This window comes from Stigmatopora argus, chromosome 18, assembly GCF_051989625.1.
Source record: "Stigmatopora argus isolate UIUO_Sarg chromosome 18, RoL_Sarg_1.0, whole genome shotgun sequence".
Lineage (NCBI taxonomy): Eukaryota > Metazoa > Chordata > Actinopteri > Syngnathiformes > Syngnathidae > Stigmatopora > Stigmatopora argus.
Window position 1 is genome coordinate 3,900,064 of NC_135404.1, and position 25,037 is coordinate 3,925,100.

At 41.3% G+C, this 25,037-nt stretch overlaps 2 protein-coding genes across 5 annotated transcripts in view; one reads left to right on the plus strand and one right to left on the minus strand.

Annotated features, from left to right (window-relative positions):
- The window catches only part of gas7b (growth arrest-specific 7b), a 55,119-nt gene that overhangs the window by 23,943 nt on the left and 6,139 nt on the right, over positions 1 to 25,037 (minus strand). The window contains exons 1-4 of one of the 4 annotated variants that reach the window (XM_077625324.1): positions 19,660 to 20,324; positions 10,247 to 10,364; positions 4,262 to 4,339; positions 1,205 to 1,293 (exon numbers count right to left, since the gene is read on the minus strand). In XM_077625324.1, the coding sequence (XP_077481450.1) occupies positions 1,205 to 1,293; positions 4,262 to 4,339; positions 10,247 to 10,292 (213 nt within the window). In that variant the 5' untranslated portion in view covers positions 10,293 to 10,364; positions 19,660 to 20,324. Of the gene's footprint in view, positions 1 to 1,204; positions 1,294 to 4,261; positions 4,340 to 10,246; positions 10,365 to 14,615; positions 14,733 to 19,659; positions 20,325 to 25,037 lie in introns of those variants that run through there. The other 3 variants (XM_077625323.1, XM_077625321.1, XM_077625322.1) reach the window with 3 other exon arrangements.
- LOC144092487 (uncharacterized) lies at positions 17,719 to 23,047 on the plus strand. Its single transcript, XM_077625317.1, has 2 exons — positions 17,719 to 17,915; positions 18,234 to 23,047. The coding sequence occupies exon 2, from the start codon at positions 18,478 to 18,480 to the stop codon at positions 22,897 to 22,899; it is 4,422 nt and encodes a 1,473-aa protein (XP_077481443.1). The 5' UTR covers positions 17,719 to 17,915; positions 18,234 to 18,477; the 3' UTR covers positions 22,900 to 23,047.

The window sequence follows — 25,037 nt, forward strand, 5'->3', positions numbered from 1 at the left end:
TCACTCCAATGTAATGATAATGCAATCAATACATAATTGCTGAGCTTTGTCAGCGTCCTGTAAAAAATGTAAATCATGGAAGGTTAACTCCTTGAAAAGTAGATCTTAGGAGCCAAAAATTTTGATCACCCCTGTTCTAAAATATTCATTCATTAATTTTCCGAACCGCTTATCCTCACAAGAGTCATGGGGTGTGCTGGAGCCTATCCCAGCTAACTGTGGGCACCAGGCAGGGGACACCGTGAATCTCTGGCCAGCCAATCGCACAAGGAGACGGACAACCATTCACGCTCACACTCATACCTAATTTGAGTGTTCACCCACCCTAGTATGCATGTTTTTAGGTCTGAGAGTACCCGAAGAAAAGCCATGCAATCCCGGGCAGAACTTCACACAGTGCGAACCTACCTGGGATCGAACCCTCGTGCTAACCACTTTTTCACCAGGCTGCTCTTCTAAAAAATCGTATCTTGAGAATGAGATACACTATTGGACTGATGAATATTGGTTTTGTCCAAATTGTAAGGATACGATAGCAGACGACTGAGGGGTTTGTGCTTAACATTAACTGCTACGTAACTGGAAATGTTAATTAATTACTCCACCTTCTGTAATGTTCCAGTTGCAAGGAGAAAAACAATGCCCCAAAGAATGATTTTGAATATAATTATGGCCAAAGTTAACCCTGGCTTCATCAGACTATGACACAATTTATCACATGTAGATATGTTATGATGACCAAAATCAAAACCATACACGGCTGGGTGTACTACCTTACAACAAATATTCATATTCACACTTCTGGGAAATTTAGTTCTTGATTAACATAACAGGCATTTTTGTTTTTAAATGTGATTGGAATTTGGAACCGCTGGAGAAAACACGAATAAGCACAGGGACCAAAGGCAAACTACAATCAATTCACACACATACTATGGAGACTTTTTTTTTAAAGCATACAAATGCTTTTAAAAGTATAGAGGCCAGACTAAAGGAAAAATAACCTCATAACAACATATACGTAATCACCTCTCATGGCAAATAATACCTACATTTCACTCAAGCACAATAGTTGTTGAAACTGGTCTTTTATTTTTTTCACTTTGCACCCTGTTACAATTCATATTGACTGTCGTTAAAGTCATCATGAATTTTAAAAAAAATGTGGAACCTTTTTTTATTTTTTAACTTGGTAGTATTTTACCTGTGGATCAGTACTGAATTTCCGGCCCATATTGTTGTGTGGAGGTTCTGGATGGTGCGGGGGACTCCCATTGGAGTGAAAACCGTTCACTGTGGAGATATATAACTTTATTGCACTTGGATGTATTTTCTTTCACATTACTGCAACCAGAAGAGAAAATTATCAAGAAACTCAGAATCAAATGTAATCCATATTTGCACAACAATAAGGATATCGTTTTTACAACATAACAGGTGATATGAGACAATAAAACAATAAAGAATATGGAACTGGAGGGAACACTTCGGAAAAAACTAACTAAATATATTACTCTTTTGCCAAATTTTCTTGTTCTTTCAGTTTCTTTTTGTTGATTACCACTTAATGTTGTACTTCTGGACCGCATATCCTCACAAGGGTAGCGGGGGTTGCTGGAGCCTATCCCAGATGACTTTGGGCGAAAACCCAACTACACCCTAGACTGGTTGCCAGTCAGCTGTAGAGCACACAGAGAGACAGACGACCATTCACACACACAATCATACCACCACTGAGGGGGAATTGAGCTGGACCTGCCCGGAGCGAAGTCAGGCGAGTGAATCTCACCAGCGTGTTTTAGGTCATCCCCGGGGCCTCCTCTTATTGGGAAGTGGCCAAAACACCTCAGCAGGGATGCATCTTAATTAGACGCCTGAGCCACAGCATCTGGCTCCTGTCAATGTTGGGGAGCCGCTATGCTACACAAACCACTTCATTAAGAGTTAAAGGTCATGACTTCATGAAGCCAACATAACCACATCACCAGCAAACCCCTCAAATCCTTACCTCTGACTAAATAAACTGTCCATAAAGGTTATGAACATAATAATTGACAAAGGGCACCTTTGGAAGCGTCCACCCCTCAGTGAAAACTAATCTGATTTACTACTAGAATGAATACTGACACCAGGCCTTCAGAAACAAATACTGTACAGTTTTTAAATATCTGGTGTTAATTGGTCAAAAAGTTAAAGTGAGCGTTTTTAACTTTTAACGTTTTTAACTACTACGACCGTAACATGAATGCGTTTGTAAATTTTCTTGGTAGACCACATGCTGATCAACAGAGTTATTCTTTAACATTTTTTATATTGTTGGAGTGTATTGAACAAAAAAAAGTTGCATTTTAATATCAATTCATACAAAACCTTGCTGAATTCTGAACTCAAATTGATTTATTTTATGAATACTGTGTTAGCTACCCAATGATGCAGTGGTTCTTTCGCCCCACTTGGGTGCTGGCAACATGGGATTGATTCTTGGTGGCAGTGCGATTGTGACCAGTTTAGGGTGTACAGTGGTACCTCGACATACAAGATTAATTCGTTCCGGGACTGAGCTCGTATGTCGATATTCTCTTAACTCGAACGAACGTTTCCCATTGAAATAAACTAGAAACTAATTAATTCGTTCCAACCCTCTGAAAAAACACCCAAAACAGGATATTGGATTGGAAAAAAAGGTTTTATTTCTTCTAATTCGCCATCTATTAACAAAGTAACACATAACTAGTGGTTTAATAGTAATAAAATGTGTTAAATAGAACTAAAATTAGACGGATTTCGTGGAGGGTAGAGAGAGGGACAGAGAGGGGGGGGGGGCTATTCCACGGCAACTCACTCGTAACAAAACAAACAGATTTAAATTAACTTGGATTAATATATACAGACACACTCAAACATACGTTTAATGTAACTTTACACAAAACTGAATTCTAATTTTGTTATATTTTTTTTACCTTTGTTCTCCGGGTTGACTCCACCCTGACGTTCAGGAGTTTTTAAAAGGAACGCATCAAGGGTTGTTTGTTTTTGCCTTCCCTTCAAAATATTTCAAAAATGACGCACACATATGTCCTCACAATACGATAACGCGCGACCACTTGCCAGCTTGTCAGGGTGCCTCTTTTCTACAAAATCCGAAAACTCTTGCCACTTCGCTAGCATGTCTGTGATATCCTTATTAGCCAGGCGGTGACGCTCTTCCACCTCCTCCTCGCTACTGAGTTCCCGTAACAAATGTTCACTCTCCAGGAGCTCGATTAAATCCTGTGTCATGAGTTCCTTGTGGTGCTCGGCGATTAGGCCATTCACATCTGCCTCATTAACCTCCAGCCCCAAGGAATTTCCAAGTGACACGATATCATCCATGACAACGAGCAAGCTTTGTGACACGTACTCCACTCTCATATTTTTCAATTATTTCGCGCTTACTATTGATTGTCATCGTTCGCCTCTTCTTTGCACAACTCTTCATTCCACCTGTTTGCTTTGGATCCATTGTTGTTCACTTTGTATTATGCATTGACTAACGGGGGAAAAACATGGGAAAATGCAACGCTCCGCACAGTGCTCGTAGATATCTATTATACACGAAAGAGATGCGGCAAAAAAGACAGTGCGCTACAATGATAAACAGCCTCTCATGTCTTGGCCACCTGGCTTTCTCGCATCTCGACATTTTTCTCGTATCTAGAGATAATTATTTACTCGAAATTTTACTCGTATCTCGAAATGCTCGTATGTAGGGGTGCTCGTATGTAGAGGTACCACTGTACTCTGTCTTTCGCCTGAAGGCAGCTAGGATAGGCTCCAGTATCCCACGACCCTGACTAAGAAAAGCGGTGTTGAAAATAAATGAATGACTGAATGGACAATTTTTCCCTCTTGTTGTGGAGTAAAAGCGAAAAACAGTAATGACAAGGACATGAGTTATATTTCAATTTGAGCCAATAGATGTGAATGGGAGCAACTTTCAGCAGTTGGATTGAAAACATCTTCCAATGCCACTAGGCTATTTTGTGTTCATCAGCCTTTGGGGAAAAGATAGAGCCAAAAATTGACAAAGGGCCCTTTGGTTCTGTAGTTGAAGCTACAGCTAAAATTAGTTCCCTGGAAGTGTCTGTTTCTGTGTGTGGTGTGGCTTGAGAGGATGCTTTGTACAATGGTGGAATTATAGTAGAATTCCTTGTCTTGGGTCAAAAAAGATGGATGGATATGAGATGACACAGAGTTCGGACAAACATACGGAATATCGAACCTTTAGGAAGAGAGTTCTTCTCACGCAGGGAGGATTTTGGAGTCCCAGGAGCACTTGAGGGTCTCTCCCATGTTGTCTCTGATTGTGAAACAGATGGAAATCAATCAGATTAGGATTTTCATTTCATTTGATCGTAAAAGGAAGTGAGAAGAAAAAGTGAATAATATCCCCTAAAAGCTACTTAAGTGAGTCTTGTTTAAATAAAAAGTACAATATTTTGCAATGGGGCGGCCCGGTGTCGTGAGTGGTTAGCACGTCGGCCTCACAGCTCTGGGGTCCTGGGTTGAAATCCAGGTCATGTCCATCTGTAGAGTTTGCATGTTCTCCCTGGGCCTGCGTGGGTTTCCTCCGGGTACTCCGGTTTCCTCCCACATTACAAAAACATGCATGGTAGGCTGATTGGACACTCTAAATTGCCCCTAGGTATGAGTGTAAGCGTGCATGGTTGTCCGTCTCCTTGTGCCCTGCAATTGGCTAGCCACCGATTAAGGGTGTCCCCCGCCTCTGGCCCGGAGACAGCTGGGATTGGCTCCAGCACCCCCCACGACTCTAATGAGGATAAAGCAGTTCAGAAAATGAGATGGGATGAGATAAATATTTTGCAATGCATCTCAATATAACTCATATGCATAATCAATCAAATAATTGACATTTAAAACAGTTTTATTGTTGTTAGTTTCCATAACCTGCAAAAAATAAACACAATAAAGGGAGAACATTTTTGCATGGCAACGCATTTGTAACAAAACATAAACAAATTTAAATGAACTTGGATTACGATGCAGACACACTCAAAAATACGTTTAATCGAACCTAACACTAAACTTAATTCTAATTTTGTTTGACATTTTGATACCTTTCTTCTCCCGGGTTGGCTCTTTTTGCCCCGCCTACACACTGACTTTCAGTCAATATCGAGGGTTGGATGAGTTTGTATTCCCTTCAAAATACAGACGCTCCCCTACTTACGAACATTCGAGTTACGAACAACGGTACATACAAACATGTCTGCAAATTGCATTTATGTCGAAAAATGTTCGTAAGTTCAATTTTGTATTGCGCGCCTTTTTCCGAGTAGTGCTTCTTTCCGCCGCTAATACCGACGCCTGGCGCTGTGAGAGCTCAGCTCACCCAGCATCTACCTTCCTCTGCCTAGTTCGTTGCAGTGCGCAAGTGCGTGAACGTATCTCCAGTGCGCAAAGAACCTTTTTCATTTTTATCATTAAATATCTCGTGCATCCATTATTCAATATGGTTGGTGAAAAGTCAAAGGCTTCTAGTGTGGGAGGTCCAAGGAAGTGGCAAGCCATTTCATTTGAAACGCGTGGCAATAATAACAAAGCTTGATGCGCGTGAGAAAGTGGTGAGCGTTGCACGTGAATACAACTTGAATCGTTTGACCGTCAGTACCATTTATAAACATAAAGATCGAGCTGCAGGACCCAAATATTGAACGTTGCACAAAGTTTGCAAATCAATTGAATGATGCGTCTGTATTCCCAAAATGATGCACACAAATGTCCTCACAATAGGATAACGCATATATACCTATATATATATATATATATATATATATATATATATATATATATATATATATATATATATATATATATATATATATATATATATATATGTATATATATACATACATATACATATATATGTATATATATATATATATATATATATATATATATATATATATATATATATATATATATATATATATATATATATATATATATATATATATATATATATATATATATATATATATATATATATATATATATATATATATATATAGAGAGAGAGAGAGAGAGACTGTCAGTCCAAACAATATTCATAAGTTTAAAAACTATTAATACTAGCCACCACATGTGGACTGGCAACTTATGCTCCCAAGCAAAATGTATAAAATGTATATTTCTACTCAATTGATTTTTTTTAATCTGTCATAATTATGCAAATGTGTAGCAGCATGAGAAGAAAAATCTCATCAGCCTCTTTGTCATGACAAAACTGGAGTAAAAAGAAAAAAAAAGGACTATCATTCTAAATTACCTTAATTGACTTGCATTTCATATGACTCATTTCCTTTCCAGCCTCTCTGGAGTGCTAGACTTCATCATTCATTCATATTCAAAAGATCACAGTGACAGCATTCTGTAGATGAATGACCCGTTTCAATAGACATACAGGAAGAAAATCAACTCGAGAGTAAAAAGGATGAGAAAAAAAGAGTGTTTATTTTCTGAAGAAAAAAAAATTGTGCTCTAACCAAGTGTTAGGTTTATGTGCTTTTGATGTTTCGTATTGATTTAGTCTTGACTTTTTCCCTGTGTAACTTGTCCTGATTGTCCATTGATTTCACCTGTTGTTCCCTCCCCTATGTCTCATCAGCCTTTCTGTTGCCTGTGTGTCACCCAGCTGTTCACCATGTCTCCATAAACCATGTCTATGTATTTAAGTCCTCTCTGTTTCTTCATTTCTTGTTGCGTCCTTGTCATTGACATGTCAGTGTTAGGTGTGCGTCTCAAGTATGACCAGTTCCTATGCAGAACAGCTTCTTCTGTGCCTTGCGAACACATATTCTCCATATTGACATGTATGATTGTTAAACGCAACATCCCAACTCCATTAGAATTGGGGTTGTAATAATCAGGTGCCAATAGATAATATTGAGGTAGGTTCCTGTTCTTTTTTTCATAGTGTGAATACCTGTGCGCTTTCCAAGAGTTTACTACTCGCCCATCAATCAGCCATGATCGACTCACCTTCCATTAGAGAACACAGATGTTCATAAACAGTATAAACAGCCAATAAGCCTCTCCTGCCCAATCACACAGTCATATTCCCATTTCTACAATGGAAGAATGTCCAGCAGTTTTTCATGCTCATATCATTTTTCCATTGGCAAGCCTGCCTGCCCTTGAAATTTCCTTCCTCACCATTTTACCTGTAATCACTTCAGCTTTATTTCTGTAGTTATGTGACCCTGAATCCTTCCTTAGCACTTCCTGCATGCACCCTCATTTTGCAGAGTTTTGTTTCAATAAAAAACAAAGTGTGAGTTTTCAATTACTATCAGATGAGTACAGAAAATTGGATGTCATGACTCCAATCTTTGTTCTGGTTTTCAAAGATTTTTCATTTAGACTTTCACTTTCACTATGTTGCTGCTTGCTGCTTCGTTGCTGGATGGGTCAAGTTGTTTTTGATAGATATTCCAGCTATTTCCCCAGTTGTTCTACTGCATTTGGGTTATACACACATCTTTACATTTCAGGTCCAAATTAAAAGGGGACAGTAATTTTTCTACGGCATAAGCGGCTCAGATTCTTGACAGACTTATGTGGTAAAAGAGGGTTTATGTGAGCATTTGTCAGTTTGAATTAAATTCCAGATGGCCACAGACTTTGTACAAAGAAAAGACTGTTTCTCTAAAAATTGGTGCCCTGCTATCTAATTGAGTAATCACTTTCAAGAAGCTCATAAAAAGAAGAGACTGGTTTGTGTAAAAAAAAAATCTGGCAATCACACTAATTAACATCAAATTTCACGTGAAGAAAAGGTCAAGGGTAATGGAAGCATGTCTGGGTATAGAGGGCTTAGATAATTTTAGATCCAGCACTGACCACGATTTGACCACTGGAAACATGATCAGAGGCAAACAAGATGTGAACAGCTCTGTGGGAAACCAGTTACACTCTGAGGCAACATCTAATTTATAGCTGTGGTTAACACAGTGAGAATGAACTCCTATAATGCACGATTCCAGCAATATCCGTATTATTTTATCTTTGATGGGGAGATTGGGTTCCTTGAATTTAAATGTGAATCTGTTAATTCTTCTTAGGTTATGACGATACTATCACTGCATTTTCCTCTAACCACAGAGCAACAAAAACTGTTTTCTGAGACTAAGTAAAGAGAACCTCACTGAAGCAATCCTTATGCGGTTTTGCTGTAGTGTTTAGCAGTGATACAAAACACTGAAAGTTGCTAGGGAAACATCAGTCGCTGTCTTTCCTGTGGCAGAGTCGAACATCCACATGCACACTGTTTTGCGCAATGTTTTCTTTTTTAGCCATTTCTCTAACATTAAGGCATCAGTAGCAATACCATTACATTTAAAGCAAACCTAAAATATATTGTACGTGTAGCAATTTGTATTTACATCTTTACATCATTAAAGGCAAGAGCAATTCTCAACTACAGAGATGTGTTCTGCAAAATGATCCAATTCTTCCTAAACTTGTTTTTTACTTAATTCATTCATTTCAGGCAGTTAAATCCACCAAACACTCATAATCAATCAGTTCTTAACCGGTTTACATTGGAAATTAAACAAATAAAAAACCAAAACAAATGTCTGACAAGAAGTGGGTCAAAGACAACTAAATATGTAATTTCCTTCAACTATTTTCTTTCTCATCTCAATTTTTGAACCGCTTTATCCTCATTAGGGTCGTGTGGGGTGCTGGAGCCTATCCCAGCTGACTTCGGCCCAGAAGCGGGGGGCACCCTGAATTGGTGGCCAGCCAATCGCAGGGTACAAGGAGAAAAACAACCATTCACGCACACACTCATACCTTCTTTGTTTACAGTAGTTACAAGTTCAGTGTAAATGCCCCTACTGCCAACAGAATGATTTTCTTTGGATACATTGAAAACATCTTTGACACACAGTGAAATGTTTATGCAACCTTAGGTCCAAATACTGACCCCGGCCGCGGGAATCCCACATGAAATGCAAAGTTTGTCTGATATATAATGCACTGTTTTTAATGATTGTTCTCTGCCTGCTAAATAACCTCTCAATCAGTCTCCACCTAGGTCCCGAATGCCATATTTTTCTAGTTTTTCAAGCAAAATAGAATGATTAGCTATATATATATATATATATATATATATATATATATATATATATATATATATATATATATATATCTATATATATATATATATATATATATATATATATATATATATTCAGCTCAACAAAAATACCGGCTGCCTATTTGTTTTGGTCAAGTTTATTTGTAATTTCCTCTACTGTCTCTATTTGTGTTTCTATTATACCAAGCAAGAAAATATGTTAGAATATTTATTTTCATAGCATCATATTTCAAATAAAATCAACATGATGGGCTCTCTTTTCATTATTGTATATTAAATTCATGGAAGTGAGTATTATAATCTTCCATGGCCGCAATATCAATACAATGCTTAGTTTGCACGTGTTTAATTTGGTATAATTCTATAATCTTTTGGAAGGGTGCAACTTTACCCCTTTTTATATGTAATATTGAAAATGTGGCCGATATATTATTATTTGAGGCAAAACCGTTCTCCTTTCAGTACTACTTACTCATTCCTGTAAAATAATGAAATGCTACAAAATAATTTTCTTGATACTCATTCATTTTAAGAACCGCTTATCCTCACAAGGGTCATGAGAGGGGGCTGGAGCCTATCCTAGCTAACTATGGGCACCAGGCAGGGGGGATCCTGAATCGGTGGCCAGCCAATTGCACGGCACAATGAGATTAACAACAATTCAGGCTCACACATACATAGGAGCAATCAAGAGTGTTCAACTACCCTACCATGCATATTTTTCGGATGCCCAGTGGTAGTCTGACAGAAGCGAGGCAGCCAATTTTTGCCACCACTTGAGCCCCTTAGAATGATTTTGTCCTATTGGAACACTATTGCCCACTCTTGGCCTAAAGCAGAGGTGCTCAATATGTATATCACCCAGGTACAACTGACGTACCGACATCACACGACAATAACATTTTATCCAGTCTGGGTTTTCTTAGCTAGGCCATTATGCATTTGGCATGTGTGCAGTAAGTTACAGCAGTATGGATTTCCTCTTCGATTCCCTCCCGCTCCCATTAATGTTGATATTTATTTAGGTTTGCTTCTTTCATTCATTGACATTAATCAACAAGTCAGCCAAAAGCAGCTTACCATTGGTTGTGGTATTGACATAGTAACGCCGCCCTTGTGGAGACATGTAGCATTTCCAGTGAAAAGGAAGGTGGTCTCTCAGGTCTTCTGTTGGAAGCTGACTTAGTGAAGCTGTTCTCTGTTAAGACACAATGCAGGAATTATAAAATCTCATGATGTTAGAAACAAAATAAGCTCAAACAACACCAAAGATGTTAAAGATGATTCTCCTCAATCATTTCAGAATGATATCGGATAAAATATAGGCAGGCAGCTTCAAAATAGACACACTAACAAATCCATGACCTGGAATTCAAGCGTACACATACATGCATTAAATGTCAATAATATCTGACAAAAAGACAATAAACTCATATATAGTTATACCACTATACTTATGAACATCTCTACTTACAAAATATTCAGATTTCGAAAGGCCATGATGGGAAAATGTTGTTTTTCCAGATGCTACAGAAACTACGAGTTACGAAACGCGAAACCTAAAAATTTCAAACAACCTCTTCTAAAAGCCTGTATTTTATTTTGAAATTGCTGTGGTAGAGTTGCTCTTCCATTGGCAAATAGCAGGGTAGCGGATACCGACGGGGTATTAACCAGTGTTCCCTCTAAGCTGCGCGCGTGCGCAATTGCGCACTACTCTCGTCCTCGCTGCGCAGCAGCAATCATATGGCGCGCAGTAAAAAAAAAAAAAAAAAAAAAATCGGATTTTTTTTTTTTTTTTTTTTACCCCTTTCCCCATGATGGCGCCGTTTAAGCGGCAGCAAGTGGCAGTAGCTCTGTCCACTTATGTTTTTCGTGTTTTACAGCATGTTTTACATGAAAAATGGACAGGTCGCCGAATGGACGTTCCGCCGAACGTTCATTCGGCGACCTGCCCGTCTGTCAAACGTCCGTCTGCGAAACGTCTTTAGGCGAATCATCCGAGTACCGATGATGTCGCTCACACTGGTACTCAGTGCGCTCAGGGAGGTTGACTTTCTGCTCAGACCAACGAAAAATTAGAGGGAACATTGGTATTAACTATTATCAAATTGTTCATTAGTCTTGCTATTACCCAGCTAGACTAAGGCAATGGTCATTGGATTAATATTCCACCAAGCATGACATAATCTTGAGTTGATAAATTGTGTTTATGCGCATGTGTACATATCTTTGCTCAGCTGTTAAAAATGTGCCTCCTGTGTGTGTGTGTGTGTGTGTGTGTGTGTGTGTGTGTGTGTGAGTGAAAATATGTGTCGCATTGCATTTGTACTGTTCTTAATCGTTTAATAAGGGGAAGTGCTATCATTAATAAGGGGAGCATTTCCTCCAGGTGGACAGGTATGGAAGAGAGAATCTTGAAACATGGATAGTGGTTGTTGTGAGACAGCCAATTGAATAGAATGAATTTATTCTCATTATATGAGATAGAATGAGAGCGATGAAATCAGAGGGTAGCGATGTTCTAAAGTGAGAATCAATGCATTTGTGACAATATTTTCAAAATAAAATAACGGATAAGGAAATGCATTTACATTTCGGGGGATTCCGTAACTTGGATCTTTTTCGTATCTCGAGTCACTCATTTGCATATAAAAAAATTCTTAACCTAAAAATGTCGTACCTTGAGGCGTTCGTAAGTAGAGGTATGACTGTATTAATATGTAGTCTAATTTAGTCATTATTGTTTTACTGCTACTCCAAAGGAAGAGAAGCAATGAACTAATCTAATACCACATGACTTGATGACAACCATTCCAATAACCATGTGAATTATGAATACTCAACATCTATAGCAGCCGTGTTTTCTCTCTAATAGCATTAGTAGATTGAATTAGATTTGCTCTTCATGTACATGTGCTTTTCCATGAACAGATTCGACTCCCTATTTTCAACCGGGTTAGGGCCAAAAGATATATTTTGTTACTGCATCATTTGTGTTCATTTTAAAATAATTGGTTTCAGATTGGAGAAAATTACACACTAAATTCTAATATTAACACTCCCAGGTTTGTTTGGTAAGTAATCAAATAAAGTAATGTAATAATATTCCAATTGATGTTAATGGCATGATTTTAAGATGGCTGGATTTGTGTTCTAAAATTTAGTTGCAGGTTCTTATCAGTGGTTCACACACACCACAATGCAAAACCTTTACATATGCAATGTTAATTTTCAGAAACACAGAATTTCCACTTACACAGTAATTTACCACGTGTTTAAAAATATTTATGCAGCCAAGTGTTTTATGACACTGCAATTTGTTGCTATAGGTTCATTTTTTTTCAGTTTTTACCAGTACATATTTTTGTTTTGTTCAACTTTAAATCTTGTTTTCTCCACAAATTCTTTATGCAAACAAAAACTAATTATAGATAAAGATAAAGTGTATGTTCTGTCTTGCGCTTCTCTTTCAAACACTTTATATCACATGTCCATTAATGGTGAATAAACCCTAGCATTGTCCTAGACATTTCAGCCACTGGCAAAAAACAGATGATCAGCATCCGGCATGGAACAGCATGGATAATATGCAAAAGGATAGTGATATACTATATAGCCATCTCATACTGTATGTTAAAAAGTCTTTCCAATCATCGGGGATATGATTCCCAAGATTAGGCAAATCTTTTTGAGTAGTAGTTGATCCATAAAACAGTATATACAGTACATAATATATAGAGAAAGATAAAGATTATCACTGGGATGTGGTGTCAAATCTTGGAGAATGAAGCAGCATGACATGATGAACCATTCCAGATGGTTAACCTTCTAAAACACAATCTGTCTTTGGTTCCACATTCCCAGCATGCCAGTAAGCCTGTGGCATACAACATACGCACTCATTCATTGAGACTTCCCAAATGTAGGAGGGACTACAACAATTAAAAAGGCTTGTGAGCAAGCACTGTGCACTTTCATTTTGTCTTACCCATGATTTTAATCACATGTAATTAATGTCCAGCGTAAAATACAATTTTCATTAAGAAAGAGAAAAAAATTAACCCAATGCAAACTAAAGAGAGTCCTTAATTTAATAAAATTAAGAAACATTCAAAGGATCGTAATTGAATTAGTGGTGCAAATTTTGTCAGCCACCATTTGCTTAAAATCTCCCACTTAAATAATGAGATTTTTAATTCTCAAGTTTTATCCTGGAGATTGTAAAATATATTTTTTAAATCTGTAAACAATATCTATTAGACCTGGGTGATAGCACCACAAAGTACGGGGATGCTGTTGTGACGTGAATTCTAGTTCCAGACCTAAGTTTGGTAGCCAACGAAGATGGTAAGGAAAAATGTGCTATTTTTAGCATGGTTAGCAATAGAACGGCTAACAGCCAAAATGAGCGATTATGAGATGCAGGAGAACACTGAGCCGACCCACTAAAAGATCCAAGTGAAGTCTCCCTGTCTTTTTCCGAAATATCTGTGCACAAACAGGAGCCTTATGGAAAAAAAAACTATCCCTTTTTAACCCACTCTCCTCAGTTGAGGCCAGCCTGTAATTATTTTCTTACTTAATATCAAGGAGTTTCCCCATTGTATTATGCAAATGTTGTGAAAATGTTGCAAAAATCTAAAACTGTTCATCCAACTTTTTTTTGTATTTTATTTAAATAGCCACATATGAAGTAAATTCATACTGTTACTTTTTGTGAGGCTGCTTTCCAATGGTGATGATATCTTTTGTTTATTATTGTATTAATTTCATATTGCACAGCAACTTTTGGTTTAAAGTCAGAGTTATAAAAAAAGACTCCTGTCAAAATGTATGCAGGTTTTACTATTCATTATTTTTCATAGTTTAATGAGGGAGTTGTCTTACCATTATTGCACAGCAGAACAACCAAAGTACTTTTTAAAATCCTCAAATTTTATATTCCCTTTCTTTTTTAATCTAAGGTAACAATTACTTTCATAATTGAATAACGAGGAAATTAAAGACAGACAACCATTAACGCTCACAATCACACTGCCACTACCAGGTGTAAATTGATCCACGCTGCCTGTACCAAGGTTAGAACAACCAAAGTACTTTTTAAAATCCTCAAATTTTATATTCCCTTTCTTTTTTAAACTAAGGTATCAATTACTTTCATAATTGAATAACGAGGAAAGTAAAGACAGACAACATTAACGCTCACAATCACACTACCGAGTGGGATACGATCCTATGCTGCCTGTACCAAGGTTAGATGAAATTTACATAAAATGTCCTCAACATGATTAGATCTAATGGTGATGAGTCTAAATTGTACATGTTGAACAAGCTCGGCAAATAAGTCCAACATTCACCAATAACTTAAGTTTTTGTCGGGGTTTCCTTTTATGGTGGTGACTGACATATTGGTCAGAGGGTTAACAATGTTCAAGGACAGACATACCCTGAAGAGGTGATTCACTCCTTCCCATATGTCGCCATCTGTGTCACCATCCGTCACATGATTTTTTTGTAAAAGCAGGTCCGCCACTCAGTGACTGTGTGTAGGAGGAACATTATGCCACTTCAGCATTCCAGTTTCAACAGAATGACTAATGAAAAAACCCAACATTGTACTGTATATTGAAGACGTTTATGTGTCTGAGTTGCCTGAATACAAATGAACATCACACACATTAAAATAAAAGCCTTGTGGGTTGTTGCTATGGAAACTGAACACAACCAAATAATTCTTAGTTGGAAATGTGTGTGGCAAATCTTGCAATAATAATTCTACATTTGCAGTGAATAACAATTAGACCTGTCAAGATATTTTTTCAGACAATGCTGTATATTTTAACCAGAAAGTAATTGTATCGCGATAAATGATAGTGTCATCATTTTTGTAAAAACTGCTGGCATTAGTACAACATGAAACTTAATCATGACATCATGACAGAACCACTTGAACATCATGGGAAAACTAGATTTCATGATTTGATGATCTGCCTACCTCAAATATTCCATTGTATCTATATCATATCTGTATTTACTGTAATGGTCACTTGAAGAAGGTCAGTGCTTAAATATGCTGTAACTATTATTCTCTACACTGCCTATATATAGTACATGTGACTACAACCCCCTATGGAGAGCTACTCTGCCTGGGGAGGAGGCAGGGCAGAGTGAATGCATTTTGATGTGTAATTTAATGCACTCTGAAAACCCAAATCATTGGCCATTTCATACTTCGTATTTCAGACGAAAGGTTCATATAGTAATTACCAACGTTGGCCATCGTTCATCCCAATATATGGGACGATAACTCGATAAAGTAATTATTGTGACAGGTTTAACGACAATGACTTAAAATATCCCATTTGCATGGCAAATCCTTCATTTGAAATTTAATACATTGAACACAATCTTTTCCAGGAACATTATTTCCACAAGAAAAATTTAAACAGAAATCATCCGTCCAGGCCTGTATTGGTTTTGCCTGGTTAAGTTATGTACTGTATATAGGGGCGGCCCAGTCGGGAGAGTGGTTAGTGCGTTGGCCTCACAGCTCTGGGGTCCTGAGTTCAAATCCAGATCACATCCACTTGTGTGGAGTTTGCATGTTCTCCCCCGTGTGGGTTTCCTCTGGGTATTCCGGCTTCCTCCCACATTCCAAAAACATGCATGGTAGGCTGATTGGGCACTCTAAATTGCCCCTAGGTATGGGTATGAGTGTGCATGGTTGTCCATCTCCTTCATGGCTATATCTATGGCATAAATCCTTCATAATGCTGGTTAATTTTTTATTCCTACTGGTTACCACTCGCTTGCTGTCCTTGGACAAGGATATCATTGCCGTTTTACGAATGTTTGCTTCTTCTTTCTTGGTATAACATACGGTAAATACATTTATGCCGCAACGGCGTGCTAAGCCTTGAGCATATGTAGCAATGTCACTTTATTGGTCACTGTCTTCATGTCTCGTTTTTTCTTGGGTTCATTGGATGCATTTGATGGCCCAGGACGCTTAGGAGGCATTTTCAACGGTGACTCAAAATTCCAAACAAAGCTGGATTAGGCTCTCCCTAGTCTTTCTCTGCAGGAGATGTGCACGATGGGAAATTCACTCACAACAAAACAGGAGAAGGCAAGATGGCCTTTGATGATAATTATCGTTATTGTTTTATCGCCCAGGTCTAACCAGGACAACAACAAACAACAACAACCGTTTGAAAGGCCAGGATGAATTGACCGGGGAATTTAAGTCTGGACTTCCCATCTGAAAACCAATACCACATGACCAGATTTTGGATAGGCGTTGGAAAATGTGTGGGTGGGGGATTTGTTTAAATATCATAAGTTAAATTTTCAAGGTACAGTCATGTATATAATGAGGTATGACTGTAAAATGACACAACACCATGCAGTGATAGACTGTGTCTGCACTTGTGTTTTAAGGGTCCATAGAGAATGTTGATACTGCACTGTAGCGTGAAAGAAACATTAAAGTAAAGGTGTGAAAGACGGGAAGTGTCTGTTTCCTATTTTCATTCTATTCATAATGACACTTTCCCTTTCTGTATTAAAGTTGCTGAAATGTTATGTCCAAAGAAGGTGTGAATATTCATCACATATTGTCAGCACACCCATGCTTATAACTAAGGGATTGGAATGAAAACATTGTTAAGACAGTTTGGGTTACTATATTAGATAGATGGATTGTACGTATAGTTCGGATATTTTGTCTTCAGCAGCTCTTGTTGCCAGAACAATGAATACCTGTCAAGAGCTTTGTATGATGTAAACCAAAACTACTAATCCAAAAATAATTATGTCATTTTCTAGAGTTGCCTACTACTTACCGCTGGGTGTTATTGTATTGCTCAAGTTTATCATTGGGTTTGCTATTTAAAGTGTGTTGCAATGTACCGTAACATTGATCACATTGACTTCATTCGTTCCATTTTTTCTTTTTTTTCTTTTGCAAACAGTATCGCCTGGCAACATTCATTCATTTTCTGAACCGCTTATCCTCAAGGGTCATGGGGGTTGCTGTCTATCCCAGCCTATCCCATCTGGCTAGAGGCGGGGGACACCCTAAATCGGTGGCCAGCCGATCTCAGGGGACAAGGACACGGACAACCATTCACACACACCCACTCAGACCTAGGGAAAATTTAGAGTGTCTAGTCAACCGACCATGCATGTATATTGGAATACGGAGTACCTGGAGAAAACCCACACAGGCCCGGGGAGAACATGCAAAGTCAGCACAGCTGGACCGCCCTGGATTTGAACCCAGGACTCCAGAGCTGAGAGGCTGGCGTGCTAACCACTCAAGCTGCCGAGCCGCCCCTATTACTAACAGGAATAAAAATAATAATAATAATAATAATAGCAACAATAATAATAATAATTGTAATAACAATAGCAATAATAATAATACTCATAATAGTAATAACAATAGCAATAATAATAATACTCATAATAGTAATAACAATAGCAATAATAATAATTGCAACAATAATAATAATGATGATGATGATTGTCAAGTCAACTTTGGAGAAGATATGTCTGCCCCTCCTCCAGGCCAACAGGGGGCAGAAAAGAAAACCCAAACAAGTCACCTCGCCTCATTTCCTGCCTAAGATCATAGGGCATGAGCCAGGATATAACCATTCAGATTCAAGCCTTGAAAGTAGACAGGCGAGAAAGGAGCAAGGAATACCAAGGAATACCCTTCAGACCCGATCACACGCAACTGGTAGGATAAAATAAGTACCACCTAAATGCCAGCTGATTGATGCTTAATTTGCTTCTCGCAACCTTAAGTTGCACTCTTTGTATTTTCCCTTAACTTGGATTACTCATATGACCTATCTCTGTAAAGTGAATATTTGTGTTTGATTTACTCGATCAGTTAATGTACCCATGCACTTCCACTCTATCATTTCAACACTCTCCTGCTTTTCTGTAGTAAATTCAAGATGCTAGTAGTAAACTCAAGAGCAACACTTTGATCACCATAGTAACGTGAAACTTGAGTGACGTCACATGCTCCCTCCTTTCCCCTTTCTTTAAGGTTTTCAACCTAACCACTTCCTATCACCATAAACTTCAATAAAAGTGTAAACTGGAAGGATTTGAGTTGTTCCTGCGTTGATAAGATCGGGGCCCCTTTTCAAGTTTGGGGCAAAATTTGAAGAAAAGGAGAGATAACTTGACAGTTGAGAACCAGCGTGGCATCATAGACAAAGGATTAAAGGCCTTGAGTCAAAGCCAACGCAGTCGTCGGAAGGGCCTCAAGAGGAGCGAGGCCTCAAGCCATGGCGGAAGAAGCCACTGGGAAAACAATTGAGCAGCTAAGGCTCGAAAGGGCCAAAGCAGAAAGAGCCTTCTTCAATCAAGCCAGGTACCTAAGGAAAGAGGCAAGAAAACTGGAGAAATCAAAGTTGCTGAGGGAATACAATAGGTTCTATGCACAAGCACGAGAGGTAGATAACACCAATAGCGATTACGAACTCGGCCTCCTTGCCGAACGGGGAGGTTCTGAGGAAGATATCGGAGGAATATTGGAGAAAATAAAGAAGACCCAAGAAGACTGTGATACCAAGCTGACAGAAGTAAGGGAGATAGTACAATTAAGTCTCTGGGAGAGATGCGGCAGGACTGAGCTCACGTCTGCAATGGCGGAAGCAGAAATATACTGCGGACACGCCCTTAGGACCCCAGTGACTGCGGCGTGTAATGATGCCTATGAACGGCAAGTAACCCATGCTAGAAGAAGCATACTTGAGCTCATGACAGCGTTCAAGGAATGGGAAGAATGGATCCCAAAAGAAGAAAGACCCACCTGGGAGAAAAGACTACAAGACCTAAAAGAAAAGCGGGTCACCATCAATACAAGGGAGGCAGAACACCTACAAATGTCCAAGGAGGAGGGAGCAGAACAAGAAGGAACCCTCCGAACAAAGCCTGCAGAACAGGCACCCGGTCTCAAAATTAAGGCCACAAGTCTGCCCAAATTCGAGGGCTCCAGAAGAGATTTCTACCCGTGGAAGAGGACCTGGGAAAGCCTTCAGAAACAAGGCGAGCCAACTGGCTCGAAGGAAGCCCGAAGGCTCCAACTCCTTGAAAGTGTGGACGGGAGAATCTGCAGAGACCTAGGCCTGTACACCTGTCAGACCGCCGAAGACATATTCAGGATGCTGGAAAACCGATTTGGAAACAAAACAACAATAGCCTTGGAGATCGTTGAAGACCTGGAAAAAATCCCCATCCTGACATTAGACCAACCCCGGAAAGTGATTGACATGATCCGAGCAATCGAAAAGGCCCTCAACGATCTCATAGAAATCGACAACACTGCAGCCATCAAAAATCTGCTTGTAATCAGATCAATAGAGAGGAAATTACCAGAAAGAATAAAGATGAACTGGTTAGACTTCATGACCAACCAAGCTAATGGAGTCACCCCAGACAACCACTTTGACAGCCTCCTAGGGTACCTGAAGGGCCAAGAGGGGGTCTTGGAGAGGGCCGAGCAGCTTAATACACCTCTGAAGCCCGAGAGAAGATCAGGGGAACCGAGGCAAAGCGAACCCAGAAGGTACGCCTCAACCAAGTCCACGAGCAAAGGGGGATGTGTCGTCTGCGGGGAAGAGGGGCACGGAGAGAAGCTGTTCTTCTGCAAGGCGTTCAAAAACCTGAAACCGAAAGACAAGTTGAGTGCAGTTGAAAGGTTGGGAGCCTGCAAAAAGTGCCTAGGGTGTCACAAGGATGAAAGCGAATGCAGGGACACTTACTTGTGCAGGAAACAGAGCTGCAAGAGAGACCATCACTTTTTCCTGTGTCAAAAAGGAAACGCAATACCAAGACCAAACACGGGGAGGCTCGAATTGACAGAACGACAACAGCGATTCGTGTCTGGACTGTCCCCCGAAGCGGCAGAAGAATGGAAGAGTGCCTTCACCAATGTTTCGGCAAGGTCGCTCTGCACCGACAAGTCTGCAGCAATGGGGCATGGTGAAGGAGAGGAACTCCCAGTGATGCTTATGCTCCTCGAAGTAACAGCCAATGCAGGTCAGAAGATCGGAACACTGATTGACTTGGCATCTGACACAAACTACATTACCCATAGCGCAGCCAAGAGACTCAACCTCAGAAGCGAGAAGGTCACTCTATTGGTCCACGGTGTTGGGGGGATGGTTCTGAAAGAGAGAACAAAAAAGTACCAGCTCCGAGTGAGAATCAAGACACCCACAGGGACGCTAAGGGCCCATGAACTCACCTGTTACGGCTTGGAAGAAATAGCCAAGATAAGTAGGACCGTCAAACCTGAAGAACTGAAAGGGTTCTTCCCAGAAGCCAGCTTAGAGGACCTGCACAGACCAGAGCAGGTCGAGCTCCTCATCGGTCACCGGGAAGGACGCCTCGCACCACAGAGGGTGAAAGTGATCGGCGACCTCGTCTTATGGGACGGACCATTGGGGAAGACCGTTGGTGGAACGCACCCAGACCTCTTTGAGGAAGAGAGTGTGGCAGCTCGCACATCCAAAACACACTTTGCACGGTCCATGAGGGCCACGGCTGTGAAATACCAAGAACTCAGAGAATCAAAGGAATTCAAAGCTGAAACTAGAAGCACTGTCACAGACAAAGAATTCCTCAACTGGTGGAAATGGGACAGTATTGGGGCAGCCTGCGAACCAAAGTGTGGAGGATGCAGATGTGGAAACTGCCAGCCGGGAGGCAAGGAGATGACACTGAGCGAGGAGAGAGAGCTGGAAGTCATCAGAAAAGGCCTCACCTATGTCACCACTGATGATCACGTCAACCAACCTCACTGGGATACGAAATACCCATGGATCGAAGACCCCATTTCTCTACCCTACAACAGAAGTGGAGTAGAAGCAACCTTTCTGAGGACAGAAAAACAACTCAAGAAAGAACCCAAGTGGAAAGTGGCATACGCATCCCAAGTCCATGAAATGGTGGAAAGAAGAGCAGCGAAGAAACTCAGCAAAGAAATGATCACCAATTGGAGAGGACCGGTGTGGTACGTTAGCCACTTGGTAGCGCCAAACCCTCACTCCGTTACCACACCAGTGCGCCTAGTCTGGAACAGCAGCCAGAAGTTCAAGGGACTCAGCATGAACGATATCCTGTTGAAAGGACCAGACGTCCTCAACCCAATCCGAGCAGTTTTACTCAGATTCCGAAGAGGAGTGCATGCAGCCCTTGGAGACATCAAGAAGATGTACAACTCAGTGTGGTTGGAAGAACCAGAAATGCACCTACACAGATTTCTTTGGAGAGACACCGAAGAAAGTGAAATTGAGGAGTATGCCATCACCCGAGTCAACATTGGCGATCGTCCAGCAGGATGCATTGCACAGCTGGCGATGAGAGAGACTGCAAAGCTACCCATGTTTGCTCACCTAAAAGAGGAGTGCAGAATCCTGGAGGAAGACTCTTACGTTGACGATGTGCTGACCTCTCATAACGACTTGGAAAAACTGGATGGATACACCAAAAGGGTTGAAGAGATCCTGAAAGCAGGTGGCTTCATCCTCAAGCCCTGGCTCCGGTCAGGCCAAAGTGGGAGGGAGATACTCACAGCAGGAGCATCTTCCAGCAATATACTCATTCTACCAAATCAAAGAAGAGGAGAAGACGACAAAGCCCTTGGAGTCGGCTACATTGTCGAAAGCGACAAACTGTACACCATGACCTCAGTTAACTTCTCTAAGAGAAGAAAGAAAATGAGAGTGGGTCAAAACCTCCTGGGAGAGGAGGTGAGAGAAAACACCCCCAAACCACTGACCAGGAGACAATTACTAAGCCAGGTAGCTGGCCTCTATGATCCGATAGGCCTTGTCACCCCCGCCAAACAGAAGGGTGCCATTCTCGTCAGGAAAGCTTTCCAAGAAGCTGGAACCAGCAGAACCCAAGACACGTGGGACAAACCTCTATCTGAAAAGTTAAGGGAAGAAGCAATCCAGTTATTTGAAGAATACGTCCGTCTCAGCCAAGTTACCTTCCACAGGAGCCTCACGCCACGGAACTGGACCCGAAAACCGTGGGGAGTGACATTCTCTGACGGAAGTGACCAGAGTTACGGGGCCGTGGTGTACCTCAGATGGGAGACAGCGACGGGCATCGAAGTCAGACTCGTCGAGTCCAAGGCGAAACTATCACCACTTGACCAGAAGGGAGAACCAGTGAAAGCTGAGATATGTGGCGCTGTCTATGCAGCTCGTCTCAGGAGATACATCGAAAAGCACAGTCGAATGGAGATTGAGAGATGGATCCACCTAGTGGACAGTCAAACTGTGTTAGGAGCAATCCAAAGAGACAGTTACGGATATCAAACCTTCGCGAACAGAGTTGGAGAAATTCAGAAGACCACGTCCGTTGACGACTGGTGGTGGATCCAGGGAGACCTCAATGTAGCGGACATGCTAACAAGAGGAGTTGCCCCGGAGGACCTCAGAGAGGGCTCCGCGTGGCAAGACGGACCCGAATTCCTAAGGCTGCCCATAGAGGAGTGGCCAAAGAAGTCGGCCAAAGAAGTCGCTGCCCATGCAAGGGAAGGAATCAACAAACTCCAAAGGAAGTCCTTCACTGCCGTACAGACCAGGTCACAGACGAGAGGAAGGACGAGCGATGCACCATCTGCCGGAACAAGTAATCCGACCCATGCCACGAATGGGGGAGATCCCACGAGGGGCTGCAAACGGAGATGATCCCCGAGCCCGAAGACCTCCAGCCGGATCTGCTGTGAAAGAACTGATCGATGTAAGGAGATTCAGCAGCCTAACCAAATTGATCAGGGTCATAGCCTGGGTATGGAGAGCGGCAACAAAATGGAAAAGTGTATTGGAACAAGACCCAACTTCAAGTAAACCAAAGACCCAGAGACTTTCATCAGACCAGATAAAGTCCAGAGCCAAGCAAGCTGTACTTACACTGAGTGAGTACGAAGATTCAAAGAGAGACCTCTTCCAGGCAGCCCAAGAGGGCGCGTCCTTCCAAGACACCACCCTCAACAGGTTGGCGGTATACAAAGAGGCGGAGACCGAACTCTTGGTCTGCGGAGGAAGATTCCAAATCTTCGACAACGACAAAACAGCCGTACCAATTCTACCCCATGATGCATGGATATCTTCTCTTCTGGCACAAGAAGCCCACAATGCAAACCATGAAGAAACAGCAGGTACACTCCTGCGCATGAGAAAGAAAGCGTGGGTTATAAGAGGCCGAAGATTGGCTCAGAAGGTCGTAAACAATTGTGTAACCTGCAGGAAAAACAGAGCCAAAAGATGCCAACAAATCATGAGCGACCTCCCATCCGAGCGAACGACACCAGCCAGACCATTTCAATACGCAACTGTGGACCTGTTCGGCCCTTACGAAGTGAAGGATGAGGTGAAAAAGAGATCAGGACTCAAAGTATGGGGACTAGTTTTCTGCTGCATGGCATCCCGAGCCCTACACACAGACGTAGTAAATGACCTGTCATCTGAAGGCTTTCTGTTGGCCTACAAGAGATTTGCAGCATTACGGGGACACCCGAAGAAGATATGGTCAGACCCTGGAAAAAACTTTGTGGGCGCCAGGCCAGCCCTCAAAGAACTGCATGCCTTCCGGAGGAAGCTGGAAGCATCCAGAGTCGAGGATGAAGCCTCCACGCATGGAACGGAATGGAACTGGAAACTCCACCCTGCGGACTCCCCACACCGAAATGGAGCTGCCGAGGCCGCAGTACGCGCTGTAAAACGTGCCCTGCACAACCTGGCAGGAGACAGATGCTTCACGTGGAGTGAGTTCCAAACCTTCCTCTACATGGCGGCCAATCTGGCCAACGAAAGACCCATTGACGCCAGGACGCAAAGTCGTGAGGAATGTATAGACTACATCAGCCCAAACACCCTTCTGCTGGGAAGGACAGGACCTGAGGGAGATGTAGGAAGCTTCGACTTTCAAGGATACCCCTACAAGAGACTAAGAGCCATCCAGACCGAAGTCGACCGATTCTGGAAGAAGTGGAGCCAGCTGGCGGGACCCAACTTGTTCATCCGAAGTAAGTGGCACACAACGAACAGAAATGTAGCCACGGGAGATATCGTCTGGCTGGCCGACCAAAATGCTCTAAGGGGCCAGTACAAGCTTGGACGAGTCGATAGTGTCGTCCCCGACACAAGAGGCATCGTCAGAGATGTACACGTCAAGACCTTCCCAAGCTACCCCGTCTCTACTACCAAATCTGATCACGCGAAGAAACCCCCCACAAAAATCCCTTCAACAATTCTGCATAGAGATGTACGACGCATCATTGTCCTGATACCTGTGGAAGAACAGAAATAGACCAACAAAGAAACGAACGAGAGCAACCAGGAACTGTGTGACCTCTCTGGGTTCAAGAACCGAGATGCCAAGTGGGAGGTGTCAAGTCAACTTTGGAGAAGATATGTCTGCCCCTCCTCCAGGCCAACAGGGGGCAGAAAAGAAAACCCAAACAAGTCACCTCGCCTCATTTCCTGCCTAAGATCATAGGGCATGAGCCAGGATATAACCATTCAGATTCAAGCCTTGAAAGTAGACAGGCGAGAAAGGAGCAAGGAATACCAAGGAATACCCTTCAGACCCGATCACACGCAACTGGTAGGATAAAATAAGTACCACCTAAATGCCAGCTGATTGATGCTTAATTTGCTTCTCGCAACCTTAAGTTGCACTCTTTGTATTTTCCCTTAACTTGGATTACTCATATGACCTATCTCTGTAAAGTGAATATTTGTGTTTGATTTACTCGATCAGTTAATGTACCCATGCACTTCCACTCTATCATTTCAACACTCTCCTGCTTTTCTGTAGTAAATTC